This window comes from Caretta caretta, chromosome 7 (assembly GCF_965140235.1).
Source record: "Caretta caretta isolate rCarCar2 chromosome 7, rCarCar1.hap1, whole genome shotgun sequence".
Taxonomy (NCBI): Eukaryota; Metazoa; Chordata; order Testudines; family Cheloniidae; genus Caretta; species Caretta caretta.
The window spans coordinates 42,375,221-42,390,933 of NC_134212.1; the positions used below are offsets into that span (position 1 = coordinate 42,375,221).

Sequence of the window (15,713 nt, forward strand, 5' to 3'; positions counted from 1 at the left end):
TAAAGTCAGAAATGGACTATAATTCTTGCCATTTATTATAGTCAAAACCTGTCTTTACATCAGACTTGCTTTTCAGTTTTTATATAGATAATCACATTCTATTATGGAGGTTTTCCCATCTTATCTAGTTTTGAAAGCTTTTGACAGCTGGAAAACTTCTACAGGGAAATCCAATAAGTTTACCTCTTTTATACAGTTGAAACGAGTAGGAGTATATGCAGCTATTAAAATGTATGGGAGGTACATGGCATAAGTACAGGAGAGCAGTACAGGATCCCATGAGATCATGCACATCATGTTTGTTATTGAAGTGAATAATATTGTGAGGCTTTTTATTTTCTAATGGCGTGGTGTGTTAAATTAGGCACCTTTGAAAAATTCCAGCTTTAATCATCAGCAGTATTGAACTAGATTGTGTCTATCTCTGTGGGGTTTACTTTTTGAAAGTGGAGACCACTTTAGAAATGTAACTTGATATTTTCACTACTAGGATAGGTAGAGATGCTTCAGAAAAGTGAGTTCTCAACCCAGGTGCTATCTTATTTGTTCAGAATTCTTATGACCATAATCTAGTGCCAGCAAAGTTTTTGACATTGTTCCTGGGAGTGACTTATTCCTGTTTATGGGTGGTTTTTTTTTTTTTTTTTTTAAGTTGAAGGAAACTTTTAGTTTTGGAAACTTTTATTGATCGTTTAGTGCTGTTGTCAAGATGTGGCAATATTTCAGCTCTACTATGATAGTGTTTTCTCTGTCATTTGTCTTAGGTTTTTGATGCTACAAACACAACACGAGAACGCAGAGAAACAATCTTCAGATTTGGTGAGGAGAATGGCTATAAGGTGAGTCAATAGCTAAGATGCTTGGGATATGAATGTGACTAATGTGGATGCATGGTTTTGTCTTATGCTCTAGCGACATTCTGATCAGAATTGTGCTAACATCAACTAAGTTTTTAAACGGTGTTGGCCAGTAGAAATCTAGCACGTTTTTTCTGACAAGTTTAGAAAGGTGTCTTCTCTTCCCCCTCCCCCCCCCGAGCATGCTGTTTGCATCCTGGTGAAATTAATCAGTTTTATGTTTTAATCAGTTTTATGGTTCCCTATAACAGATAAATGTTAGCAATAACTGTTTCAAACATGGTTGTCATTAGCCCAGTTCTGATTCTGTTCTGAACAAGGTCCTATCACTCCCTTACTTTAGTAACTTTGAAAAATGGAGAGGTTTCAGAGTAGCAGCCGTGTTAGTCTGTATTCGCAAAAAGGATTACTTGTGGCACCTTAGAGACTAACAAATTTATTTGAGCGTAAGCTTTCGTGAGCTACAGCAAAGTTAGTACAATAATTTGTGCCACAAGTAATCCTTGATAAATGGAGAGAGGGTTTCTTTTTTGTTTACAGTTTTATACAGATAAGTTTATATTTAGCAGACTGTTATTTAGGCATAGGATTTTTTGGCATTCAGCATTTTCCTAGTAGTCTTTGTTTTGTTTTTTTCCTGATCTAACTTCTTCGTAGATCTTTGGAAAAGCATGTTATGTACATCTCATATGTAAGAGCTGCTCTATTAATTAGAGAACCTTTTAACACCAAAATGCTTTTGTTTCAAAGGTATCAATTACCTTTAGGAAGGCTGAATTCACTGCCTTCTACCCTCCATTTCTGCTTCTTTGCCAATCTGAATTTTCTTGCCACGGAAGCTCTCTGTTACTGAAAGTTGCTTGGGAAAAATAGAGAGCCTAATGCCGCAAAGTGGAGAGCACCCTCAACTTTTAATGGGGCATTGAGTATCCTGAATGACCAAGCCTAAATCTACCTAGGAATGTTTGAAGTATGGCATAATTAGCAAGACTCAATAGATGAACTGGTGGAAACTGTGTGTTTGTGTTGTCAAATTACTGGAGCAGTTCTAATGTCTCTCCTTTCTTTTCTCCTTCCTTACATGTGATTTCCTGTTTGGATTAAAGACCTTCTTTGTTGAATCAGTATGCGTAGATCCAGAGGTCATTGCTGCAAACATTGTGGTGAGTTATAGAAAGGTTTTCTTAAATTGCTTGAAGTGGGAGACATTGTAGCTTGTCTAAAATCAGCCATATGATGATGACTTCTTTTAATGTTACCTTTCATTTAGTCTCATTTTCCCTCTCCTTTCACAATGGTCTTGCTGAAGTACAGAACAAGAATGTCCTTTCATGGCAGTAATATAAAACTGTGCCCTTTCATTTCATTTTAAGAGGAAAAATGATTTGGCAGTTGGGTCACCCTTCACATGGGTTCTGTTTTTTCTTTAATCTACCTTTAAACAGGCTGTGCTTTGAGTGTCTTATTTTAGCAGGACTCCTAAAAGAAAAGAAACATCAGCTCCTTTTCCTTTTGGTTTGTTTTCCTACCCATTTATTTAGTTTTGATTTAAAACAGCCATCCATTGCTACACACATTTTTAATTTCCAGAAATTTAAATTTGGTTAAAATTTCTTTAAACTTTTCTGAAAATGGGAAAGAAAATGCATGTGCTCTTTTATCTTTAAATAGCAAGTGAAACTTGGCAGTCCTGATTATGTTGATTGTAGTAATGATGAAGCTACAGAAGACTTCATGAAAAGAATAGAGTGCTACAAGAACACATATGAGATGCTAGATGAAACTCTGGACAAGTAAGTGGCAGAATAATACTGTGGTCACAGCCATTTTATTTCATGACATTACATTAGAGAATGTGTACTCAATCTCATTGTCATGGAAATATGTCACCATTTTTTTTTTTACTATCTCAATCTGTTGGCAATTTAGAGAGAGATTTTCAAAGGCCCTAACAGCTTGCCTACATGGGGAAATTGACTGGCATAACTATTCCACCATAGCTGTCCCTGTGCTTTATTCCAGAATAATTACTCCACTCACAATTTGCTATAATCAGAATAAAGTCACTTTTATTTCAGAATATTGTTCATGTGGGGGAATTATTCCTGAATAGCTATATTATTCCAGGATAGCTATAGTGGAATTGTTATTCTGGAATATCTTTGCTGGTCCGTTTCCTCTAGGTAGACAAGGCCTAAGTGATTTAAGAGCACAAGTCACATTGACTCCTAAATCCCTGTGGCAATTTTGAATGCCTCAGCCTTAGTAAATTTGACCTCCAGAATCATTTGGTCAATGTTTTAAATGATGTGCACTTGCCATTCACATTTAACACACTTTGAGATTAAGGTAGAGGCTGGAAACTGGGAATAACTCTTCCTTTGTCATGGTACATCCCAGCACCAGCACTCAGTCTGTCTTCCTAGGGTTTTATGCTGTACTTATCCTCTGGGTACATTTCTCAGTTTGTTTTGAGGCTGTTGCCATGCTGAAAAATCATTTTAGTGTAATTGACCGTGAGCAGTGACAAGCTGCTTCTGTCAGATCTATCTGTGCATATCATGTCTTTAAGAGCCATGATATTTGTGCCTGTGCAGATCAGTAATGATTAACATCAGTGAATGCTTTCAGAGATTAAGTGATGATGGTTATCCCTTACTGCATTTAATAATAGGTCGTCTTATTTTTTTTTTATCATGTGGTTTCTCAACTGAATGTGGAAAACACAACAAGGCTAATTTTAGGCTCACCAATCTTGACACACTTTTTCGCTAAGTGGAATGTTGCTCAAAATTGTTAGCTCAGCTATATAAGTTGGTGGAAATGGGGGTGGAGAGGAAAACAAATAGACAATATTAGCCAGATTGCACCTTACCCAATGTGAGTGGGTAGAGCTTGGGTGGGAGTGGGGTTGGCCAAGGAGACATCAACAGGGTGGCTGGATTTACTATCTCTTCTGGTGACCTTAGCCTTTTTAGAAGGGGTCAGTGAGGCATGTGGATGTGACCATGACTTCAGTCCCTTTCTGTACCACCAGACATCTATTAGCTGTGGGGAGCAATAGCTGCAATTTACAGAATGGTGTCAGGCTTACGTGAGCAAGTCAGAATTTCTCCTGAGACTGCTCCTGAATCTTCCTTTCAATGAAGGGCTGTGCCTTTGAGGCAGGATCTAGCTGGGGGGAGTGCACAAGTGAAGTGGTACAGAATGGAGTGACATGAGAGTGAGAAGAGCTTTCCGTGTGAGGGTAAAATTAATTGTTTGCATGAGTTCATTGCATCTCCGTTTACAATACTTCACTGCCATGCATCAAGGCTGAGGATTTATAATGAAAATTAGCCCTTATGAACTGATATTATATATTTTCATATATCTGAACATTTATTCAATTTGTGGTCTCTTTGGCAGTTGCCTTTTTGTTTCTGAGTGGTGATGTTTGTTGGTGGACCTTGGTATAAGTTAGAGGAGAAAAGAAACCAAATGATTATTTATGACTCATTTGTTTACCATGAAAGGGATCTTTCCTATATTAAAATCATGGATGTTGGAAGGAGTTACCTTGTGAATAGAGTAATGGACCATATTCAAAGCCGGATCGTCTACTACCTCATGAATATCCATGTAACTCCTCGCTCGATCTACCTCTGTCGACATGGAGAAAGTGAGCTGAATCTGAAAGGGAGGATAGGAGGAGACACTGGGCTGTCCTTTAGGGGGAAAGAGGTAAGATCATTTTTATTAAGTGTCTTCAAACAAATGGTTGCCTTGTGTGGGTGGTGTTGACGTTGTTCATGGAGGATTGGTCCATCAATGGCTGTTGTCACCCCGTGCTCCAGATGTCCCTAAACCTCCAAATTCCAGAAGCTAGGACTGGATGACAGGATGGATTACTTGAAATTGCCCTGTTCTATTCATTCCCTCTAAATGTATCTGGCACTGTCCACTGTCAGAGATAGGATACTGGGTTAAATGGACCATTAGTCTGACCCAATATGGGTGTTCTTATATTGTTGACCATCTGTCAGAGTTCCCTCCCCACTCTGAATTCTGGGGTACAGATGTGGGGACCCGCGTGAAAGACCCCCAAGCTTATTTCTGCCAGCTTAGGTTAAAAACTTCCCCAAGGCACAAATCCTTCCTTGTCCTTGGATGGGTACTGCTGCCACCACCAAGTGAGTTAGACAAAGATTCAGGAAAAAGACCACTTGGAGTTCCTGTTTCCCTAAAATGTCCCCCGAAGCCCCTTCACCCCCTTTCCTGGGGAGGCTTGAGAATAATCTACCAACCAAATAGGTAAACCAGGTGAGCACAGACCAGATCCTTGGGTTTTTAGGACACTAAAAACCAATCAGATTCTTAAAAAACAGAACTTTATTATAAAGAAAAAAAAGTAAAGAAGCACCTCTGTAAAATCAGGATGGAAGGTAATTTTACAGGGTAATAAGATTTAAAACACAGAAGATTCCCCTCTAGGCAAAACTTCAAAGTTACAAAAACCAGGGATAAACCTCCCTCTTAGCACAGGGAAAATTCACAAGCTAAAACAAAAGATACTCTAATGCATTTCCTTGCTATTACTTACTATTTCTGTAAGTTTAGATGTATTATCCAGTAGGAGCTGGATTACTTGCTTGGTCTCTCTTTGTCTTCGGAGAGAACACAAAAGCCCAAAACAAAAACCTTCCACCACAGGTTTGAAAGTATCTTCTCCCCTTATTGGACCTTTTGATCAAGTGCCAACCAGATTATCTGAGCTTCTTAACCCTTTACAGGTAAAGGAGAGATTTTATGCTACCCTTAGCTGTATGTTTATGACACCATCTCTTATAGCTTCCTTTCTTCATCTGTCTTTTCCTTATAACAAACATAAATATTTCTTTTACCTTGACTGTAATGTCATGCAAGTGGGTAAGAGGTTTGAGTGGGCAAATTGCGTTGTAGTTTGCTGTTAGCTCTTTATATATGGCTTCTCTTTTAATTCTTCTCTGATACACTTGTGTTTAACCTTGAGCTCAAAGCACTTTTCAAGGAGTCCTTATTTTAAGTTGGGTTTTGATTTTTAAACTTGTGGCGCTCCTTAGTTAGTGGGCACCTGTGAATCTTTGTAAGGTGAGGATGGAAGAGGAAGTTGTTTTGGGGCTGGAGTGGGGTACCAGAGAGGATTGTCATCATCTTTGTATTATCTTTTTGTTGCTGAACAGGAACTGTCATATTCTTAGGAAAAGTCTAAAGATCCTTTTTAAAGGAACATAATGAACTTGCAGTGAGGGACAAGAACCGATTGGGTTCCAACTCAACCACAGTATATTAGCACTGATCCCTCATCCAATCTCTAATGTCTTTTTCAGTTTGCCAAGAGCTTGGCGCAGTTCATTAATGAGCAAAACATCAAGGATCTGAAAGTTTGGACCAGTCAGATGAAAAGGACAATTCAGACTGCAGAGGCTTTGGGAGTGCCTTATGAACAGTGGAAGGTTTTGAATGAAATAGATGCAGTAAGTTCTCCTGGGTTCCCTTTTTTGTAACTATTCAAGAAAGTGATTCTGTTTCGGATAGGGGATGGTGAGCATTTTATTGTGCAGTAATAGGGCTTGTGTGGATTAGAAGGTGATTAGTATTATGGTTCTGGAGATCAGAAAGTTTATGGCCTTTCCTCATTGACAGTGTTACATGTTTTAGTAAATGGTGCCCTAATGAATTTAGACTTGGTCTTGGTTAAACGATATGCAACTTAAAGTGTCACTATGGCAGGGCGCTGCATGGGAAGCCCTAATCAGCTCCTGCCACTTCAGCCCCAATCAGGGGAAGTGGGTTGGTGCTGGGCCCAGGGTGGATAAAAATCAATGATTTAAAAAAAATAAATAAAAAAAATTGGATTTTTTAAATTTAAATTGGATTTTTTTGATAAAATACTTTTTGAGGAAAAAACCTATCTAAAGATCGTTTTAATTAAGACACATTATAGCTCAAAGATATCTCATCATGGAATAGGGATTATAAATTCTAATTCTATAGTATGAGACAATATATTCATGTAATGATTAAAAAAAGTTTTGTAAATGAGTTCCAATAGTTCATGGATTAGGGACACAATTTTATGAGGTTCCAGGGGCTTCTGTATAGATTATTTAGGTTAATCTTTCTGCCTACCCAATGGGACTCAGTGCTCAGTCTAGAAGATACCATCAGAGATGCTTAGTTTTGCAGTTCTCAAACTGTGGATTTGTGTCTCCAGAGATAGCATGCTTGTTAATAGCAAAAATGTTTTAAAATAAATAAATAATAAATAATGTATAGAGGTAAGAAATAACAGACCTCAACACTATTGTCCCTCTACAAATTTGTGTACATAGAATCAGTCCCTTACCTCTCTCTAAAAGTGCAAAGTTTCAAAAGGTTCAATGAATAAGAAGATGGTTGGGGGAGGAATAGAGAAGTCTGGAGATAAATGTGAGAAGAGAGGGACAGGCAGGAGAAACAAAAGTGAAACTCTTTGAGCAGCATATTCCAGAAGTCTTGAGGTCTTTCTGAGTGTGTAGCCTTCATTGATTTGAGATTTACCATACCATTCTCTCACTAGAAGGGAAAACCTATAATGGCAGCAGGCCGTAAAAGAGACCCAGTTTGGGTCTCATCTATCTCTGAGTTGTGAAGAATATGTCTTAAGGTTATAACAACCAACAAGAATGCACTTTTATGTAGAAATCCATGATTAAATCAAGTCTTCCTGACTAGTGATTTAAATCAAATCCACTGTGGCTGGGCCACTAGCTACGACTGGCCAGTAAACTGGCCACAGCTGCCAGCCTCATTAGCAGGGGCTAAGAGCTAGGGGGGAAGTGAATTGGAGGGGAGGGGGCAGAGAGCAGGAGGGGAGAGTAGGCTCAGGAGGAGCCAGGAGCCTACTACTCTGTTGCCACTGAGGCCTGTGCTAGGCCAAACCTGTAAATAACCTGTAAATAGTTGGAGCTTGGTGGTGGTGACACAGGATTAAAGAGCATGGATGTTGCACCAGCTTGAAGAGGTCCTGACTCATTGGGGAACGGGGCTAGGGGGCTGAACCCAGCGGGGTTTTGTGAGCACCCCATAACAGTCACACATTTCATTTCTTCTGTAGCCTGAGCATGTGTACCTTCGTCACCCTCACAAGCTCCCTCTCTGCTGCTAAGGGCTCTGTGGTGTTCTTTCCTCTCTTCCACCCCACTCAAATCCCTTCTTCCTCCTCACCATTCTTAAGTCTTCCTCCCCTTCCCCTTTCTGGAAGATAAGTCATTTCAACTAAGTGTCTGCATTTAAAACTCCATTGGGGCTATGAGCAGAGCTGATATGGGGAAGGGAGAGTATTGTTAGGTTAAAGGTGTTAATGGCTGCTATCAACCAGTTCTTTGATATGTAGACAATTGCAGATTTGGTTGAAGCTAGTAGCTCTGCATGTTCCCTCATTTCACCCATCTGGTTTTCTGGCTTTTCGCAAAATCAATCGCATTCTGCCCATTGATATCTAGAATGTTCCCTGAAATTTTGCAGTGGATCATACACAACATTCAAAGGTTATTGCATTGTAGGCAAGCAGAGAAATGGCCATCAAGTTGTGTGTTGCACCTAGCTGATAAAAAGGACACTCGGTATAATTCTAGGTCCAAAACTTCAGGCGTGTTCTTATGAGAGAGAAAAAAATTGTTAATATTTGGCACTTGTCACTTGTTTACAGTTGTACGACGCTTATACTTACAAGTTTTGAAGCTTCTTTGGAGACCCCGTGTAGGATCTTTGAAACTAGTAGCTTTCCCCGTTGTCTGTCAAGTGTGTGCTGGGATGTTCTTATCTGGGGGTTACTGTCCTCATTCTGAGGACATCCTGCATTGAATAAAAGCAATATATGTGGATAATAAATTTTCTTCTACCACAGTATGACTGTGAAATTGACACAGTCTATGTCAATGACTAGGTCACCTACAGGATTACTAAATTATTACACAGAAGCTCCAAGTCTGTCACTGTGGGTATGGGAGATAAAGATCTACTATTGTGCCCATGGGCCTGATGAGGCTCATGCATATTGTAAAAAGAAAAGGAGTACTAATGGCACCTTAGAGACTAACCAATTTATTTAAGCATAAGCTTTCGTGAGCTACCGCTCACTTGTTTTTGTTACCCTTAGGGAGTCTGTGAAGAAATGACATATGAAGAAATTCAGGAAAACTATCCTCTTGAATTTGCCTTGAGAGACCAAGACAAATACAGATACAGATACCCTAAGGGAGAGGTATGCTGCTGTTTTTTTTTCTTTTTTCTTTTCTTTTTTTTTTTTAAGTTGAGAGCATCATGTTTTCTTAAGATGCTAGGTATCTTGAAGAAAATTGAGTAATACGTTGTTTTCCTTGCCAGTGGAAGGACTATAGGAGCTTGTAGATCTTATTTAGCCAAAACCTTTTAGTTGAATACACCCTTTGTGAAGATTTATGGTTTTTTTTGGTTTTAAAATAAATACCATATTTGGAAATATGCCTGGAAGGATTTTTGTATGTTACCATTATTTTTATATTGATAGTCTGGTTGTTTCACAAGGTGACTGAGCAGGTTTTATTATTATTAGAGATGCAGGTATATGCTGTCAAGACTATTTACAGTTGTCATCTTTGTGTGTGGTAAATGTCACATAAAACATGCATTTTTGGTTCAATATTATATAAATCTGTAGACACATTGGCTTCCCTTGTAATCTAGCAAAAGTTTTGCACTTCAGAAACAAAAATGAACCTGCTAGCAGTTTTATAAGGAGACTAATATAATTAAACTGAGGCAATTAATGGATAGTCATATGGTCTGTCTTTGTATGCTAAAGATTAGGATTCATGGCAGCAAATAGAACACCTGTTCTGACATTTGTGAAGAGTGCAGTGGACTTCATTGGTACATAAATGAAGCTTTGATGCTCTCTTCCATCAATAGTCTGAGTGATCATCATGCCCAGAATAGGTTTGTGATAAAGTGTTTTCTTCTAGATGTGAGTAATCCATTTAGTAATGACACAGTCACAGAACTGAAAAGTTTTTAATCTACTCAAACAAGGACTGTTGGTTTTTTACATCAGTGCTTCCTCTGAAAGATTAACAAACATTTCAAACTGTCTCATTGCTCTTAGTGATTAATCTATTTTGTTAATTTCTCAAAATAAATGTATTTGTTGGTGATAACAGCAAAGCTGAGTCATTCAATATTACCAGGTTGGAATATATTCAGTATTACTGTTGTCAAAATCAAAATATATAAAGTGGTAGACCGTTCATGTCATTTATATTTTAGCTTTATCATACACACAAGAAGTATTAAAGATATCTATGTGTGTGAATTCATTGCTTGAGAAAGTACCAGGTACAGAATGGGTGGTGGCAATCAAAGTTTCCTTATAGTGTCTTGTCAGTGTGCTTGTAACAGTCAACTTGAGAGACTGCCTTTTAGAGATGACAGGGTAGCTTCTGTGAAAAAGGTGTATAGAGTTTGATAGAGAATGTTATCTTTTCTATAGAGTGTTCAAATCAACAATCGCAATTAGGGCTGTCATTCTCTGTGAAATTGGAGGTTTTTTAGAAATTAATCTAAAACGCTATTCTTTGAGAGTTGTCTCCTTTGCTGTACAGTACCCAGGCTCTTCGATTGTCTTAGTAGAGAGGGAGTTATTTTAATAGTAAATTTACTATTTTAATTGTTTTTATTATTATTTATTTTTGTGTGTAATATGGGTAGAAGATCAACAAGTGGACATCAGATGAAAACAAGCTTTAGTCACTACTCACTGGTAACTTACAGGTTAAAAGGTATATGTTTTTGTTTAAATAGTCATCTAGGCATGGGCACTTTTGTATCTAGGTCAGACTCTAAACTTTTTATTTATTTATTTAAAGGCCAATATAGTGCAGCTACCTAAATGTTATCACCCTCATGATCTTCTTGTGGAAGTAAAATAGTTGTGGATAAGATGACCCAAACAGGAAGGGTTATGGTGTTAACTGACTATGCTATGTCTACACTAGAGACCTTAACAGTAGCACAAGCTATACCGCTGCAGCTGCATCACAGTAAGATCTCCCGTGTAGCTGCTCTGTGCTGACGATAATTAAACCACCCAAAACAAGCAGTCGTAGCTGTGTCAGCGCTTCTGTCACTGAAACTTATGTTGGTCAGGGCCTGGGGTGTGTGTGTGTGTGTGTTTTCACACCCCGACCAACAAAAGATTTCCCGACAAAAGTGCTAGTGTAGAGATTGCCTAAGATGAGGCAAAGCTTAGGGATTTTTAATTTTTAGTTTTATTGAGCTGGCGTAATCCAGAAACGTGGAAAATAATAAAGAAACGAAAACACCCTTGACTTTTGTTCATCTTCCTTAGTGTGTGCTTCAGTTAATACAGCATTTAACCACTTTGAATGCATGCTAAAGTTGCATTGACTTCAAGTTGCATGCTTAAATGCTTTCCTGAAGAAAGATGCTTTTCTGAATTGGAGTAAAAAAATTTAAGATGGAAGAGAACTTAGGAACCAAATTAATAATGAAAGGTGTGGTACTTTCCCATTGGAAGGATCAGGCCATAAATTACCAGCACAGGATAACCCATGAATGGGAAACTGAATTTAAAAAACAAACTAACCAAAAAAAGTATGAGTAAGAGTACATCAAAGTATAGACGTTCATGCAAATCGAGGGAATATTAAGATAAATGGTAAAATTCTATATTTGAGAGGGTTGAGGGATAATTTGGCTCCAGAGATAATGGCTAATGAGTAAACCACTTCCTCTACAGCGTAAAAAATTGTAAACTTTTTTATTTTTCTTTCACAGAGTGCATTTTATAGATGTAGGCCTCCTTTCTGGTCAATATCCTGTCTTAATAAAATGTTTATAAGACAACTAGCATTAGTTGTTTCTTCTGACTGTGCAGTAATTCCTGCCTAAGTAAGCCTCTGACTGCTCAATATGCTTTTGTTTTCCAGTCATATGAAGATCTCGTTCAGAGATTAGAGCCCGTAATTATGGAGCTGGAAAGGCAGGAAAATGTGCTTGTTATATGTCACCAAGCAGTTATGCGCTGTCTGCTTGCTTACTTTCTGGACAAGACTGCAGGTATATGCCCTTAATAAATATTGATGTTTTAATACAATGGGTCCACCTTAGCCTTGCAAATGGTCTTAGCAACTTATGCAGCCCAGGCACAAAGCTCACCCTTCCCTTGATGCCATGTTAATGTCATAGCAAATTCTAACGTGATAATTCACTTGCCCATCAAAGGTTACTTCCCCTGGGTGAATGGGCAAGTGGAATTTTTTTTCATGGATGACCTACCTATATTTCTGCATGCCTGGTGTGTAATTTATATTTAACAATTTCTGTCTTTGAATACATAAATGTTTTTCTGCCCCACCAAAAAACAGGTCTCAGTGTCACTTAGGAAGAAAAGCTTTTTAAATAGTTTTAAAATAACAAACACTACAGCTCAGTGAATTTTCTTGTTCCCAGTGTTTCATATGTATTTTTGTTTTTCAATTTCTCAGAACAACTGCCTTATCTCAAGTGCCCACTCCATAGTGTCTTAAAGCTAACCCCAGTGGCTTATGGTAAGTTAAAACACTTTTTTTTGGTAAACATTCTATTATCAAATTCCACCCTTGATTTTATTAAAGTAAAGATACATAAAGTGAAGTCCTTTCCAGTATAAGTTTAGGGAGAAGTCCTTATTTAATTTTATTTCCCAATATCAATAAAATTATTTAGTCAAAATACTTTTTCATAAAACATCTTTACAAATTTCCTTTACTGGAAAAATAAATAGTTAAATGTATAAATGCTGAAGGCCAAATTCTGCCCTTATATATGCATATATAACTCCTTTCCAAATTAATGGGAGTGTGCATATATGTATTTGTGGGTTTTGATTACAGCAGAAAAGTGTATAATAACGGAGATATGAAAATACCAATTAGTGTGTGTAGGTGGACACTTTCTTGTGTATTCATTAATTTAGTCCAGATGATATTTCACCAACTTCACCAGCAAGCACACCTTGATTATGTTTGTACTGTGCCAGCTGTTATACCAATAAAATGAAAACCATCAGGATCTTATTAGAGGGGATAAGACAAAATGTCACGTTTATTGTGAATACAAAAAGAATCATAGTAGGCAGTCAGTTATAGCTATAACATTTCAATCAGTTTCACATTCATTCACACGTTCGTTCATACACACACACACACAGGTTCTGCAGCTGCTGTATAGTTACCAGTCCTGAATGTAGCTTGAGTTCGTGGCTTGGGTTCGTAGCTTGTGGTGGCTAACTGGCCAGGAAAGCCGGGCACAAGGAAGAGCTGGGTATCTGTTGGGCATGCACCGATGCCCTTCCATGTTGGCAGCAGAATGTTACCCTTCAAAGTCTTCCATCTCCCCCATCCTTTTTGTAGGCTTTAGTTTGAATCCAGAGTCTATAGGTCTTGCTGTGTCACGCTGGCTCTGTGTTCGGTGTGATTGATCACCTGTCAATTGCAGACATGATTTTCATCTGAGAACCTGGCTTTGATGTTTCTTTAATTGTACTTTTGTTTTTTTCTTTTGAGGGTGGACTCCTCTTACTTTGTCAGGTCTGTTGTCTGCATCTTCAGCCGTTGGGTGTTTACACTTTATTTCGTCAGGACAGGCTGGGGCTGGAGGTTGATTCCATCGTCCATATATACCTCATTCACACATCTAAACTAAACTAATAAGATTACAGCAGGGTTTTGCAAAAATGAAGGTTGCAGCAAGCTTTTACAAAATGAAGTGAGCATTTTAAAATGGAGTTTGGGACAAGTTAAAATGGAGTTTGAGTTACAGTATGGACAAGTGTAAGGAATGGCAAGCAGTGAACAGAAGTTACAATGTTGAAACAATGTAAGTTTCAGCGAGTTAAGCAGCAATTGGATTGAAAGTGAAACTCAATTAGCCAGTTATTGTGGTAACTGGTTTTATGAATGAATGTTGTTTCATTCATAAAACTTTGCTTATGAAGTTATATTAATAAAGTGAACAATTAAAAACAATTTCATTGATCAGTTCTACACAGCTCTAGGGGACTCCAATGCTGGTTGGGTCCTCTGGGCACTGATTTAATACCACTGCTAATTAAAAATAAGGAAGTGAAATTCTGAAGGTTGCTTATAAAATGGGAGTTTGGTAATTGTCAAACTTTTACCCCCAAAGAGTCTGCTGGTTGTTTGTTTTTTCTGAGATATTTATTTGTGGTCCCTCCTTTTAAAGAAAAATATATTTTTTTTTCTTTTTTCCTGGCTGTGTCCCCACTTTCTGTAAAACTCTTCATTAGCAATTATTACTGTTAGATTGTATTTCAGCAAATCTAAACTCTTAGATTTACCAGAAGTCTGCAGAATACAAGAAATAAAATTCAATAATTTCCAATTAGAGTGGCTTTTCAGAAACTCATCACTACTTAGATTCTGAAGTGCATCTCAACCCTAATTCAGCACGTCTTATTTTAATGTGCTTCATTACATTGTCCTTAGAATAATTGTTTAATTGTACACTGTGATGGCTAATCACTGTTCAGAAGGTTAATTGTAGATGGAGAGAAATTTCTCATGATTTATCTGGGAACGAGTTTCCAAAAAATCATTTGCCAATTTAGCTACACAATGGAATTCAAATGGCAAAGGCTAAACAATATATATATATATAAATCGTGTTTATACCAATTTAAACAAAAACAAATCCAAATTAGCTTTTGTTCAGGTCTAAGTAAGATTAAGGAAATAGCTGTTTAAAAACTAGGGGAATTCATATCTGAAAAAAAAATAGAGATTTTTACAGACTTCATAACAATGATCTAAAATATTCTTGCTTTTTAAACAAGCTAAGAGAACACTTCACTTTAGTAAAAAGAAAAGGAGTACTTGTGGCACCTTAGAGACTAACCAATTTATTTGAGCATAAGCTTTCGTGAGCTACAAGTGAGCTGTAGCTCACGAAAGCTTATGCTCAAACAAATTGGTTAGTCTCTAAGGTGCCACAAGTACTCCTTTTCTTTTTGCGAATACAGACTAACACGGCTGTTACTCTGAAACCTTCATTTTAGTGACACCTGGTGTCCAAAATCATTTATAACAAGTTGCAAGGCAGATGTGCTGGGAGTTTCTGGTATTTTAAAAATATCTTAACGGAGAAGGAAGGCATCTTGTACAAGTTACCAGTCCCAAACTATTCTAGTGTTTCATATAGAAATTGTACTGAACTGTTAAGTGATTTTGGGTACTTTGTATACTGTATTTGGACATTGGACCTGAATGTTATTAACAGTATTTTAAGATACCAGATATGAAAACAGAATTAACAGTGAGACCCCACTTCAGCTCCTACTGACTAAAATAGGAGGAAGGCTGTGCTTATGAAGAGGAATTTTTGTATTTGTGAGATTGATAGGTGCAGCATAACCTATTTTTTAGTATTTTCACCAACTGAAACCATGAAATTTGGCAAATTTGTAATTGTCCTCAAGAAATTTGTCTTCAGAAGTTAAAATATATAAATATTTTCATTCGCTAATGTTTCTGGGAATCTAATATTGATATGTCACTTGGATTCTATGAGACAAGATATGATAAAGCATGAGATATGTAATACCCATGTGTGTTTCATGTGTTTGGGAAACCTTTGTCCCCTAGTAAGTTGCCATTACCTAGTGCTTTGAACTTACTGTCTTAGTCCCTTTCTTGCAAGTGTAGTTGTACTATGTTATGTATGTACTATGTTCCCATAATTACTTGCTATGTGTCAGATCATTTCCCAAGAATCCTACTTGGCAGTGTGTTCATCCCT

At 37.6% G+C, this 15,713-nt stretch overlaps 1 protein-coding gene across 9 annotated transcripts in view; it reads left to right on the plus strand.

Moving 5' to 3' along the window:
• PFKFB4 (6-phosphofructo-2-kinase/fructose-2,6-biphosphatase 4) overlaps positions 1-15,713 on the plus strand; it is a 95,469-nt gene that overhangs the window by 64,688 nt on the left and 15,068 nt on the right. For 8 of the 9 annotated variants that reach the window (XM_048856180.2, XM_048856183.2, XM_048856184.2 and 5 more), the window contains 8 exons: positions 765-839; positions 1,964-2,020; positions 2,529-2,650; positions 4,373-4,580; positions 6,206-6,352; positions 9,019-9,123; positions 11,846-11,975; positions 12,404-12,466. In XM_048856180.2, coding sequence (XP_048712137.1) covers positions 765-839; positions 1,964-2,020; positions 2,529-2,650; positions 4,373-4,580; positions 6,206-6,352; positions 9,019-9,123; positions 11,846-11,975; positions 12,404-12,466 — 907 coding nt within the window. The remainder of the gene's footprint in view (positions 1-764; positions 840-1,963; positions 2,021-2,528; positions 2,651-4,372; positions 4,581-6,205; positions 6,353-9,018; positions 9,124-11,845; positions 11,976-12,403; positions 12,467-15,713) is intronic. The other variant, XM_075130568.1, reaches the window with a different exon arrangement.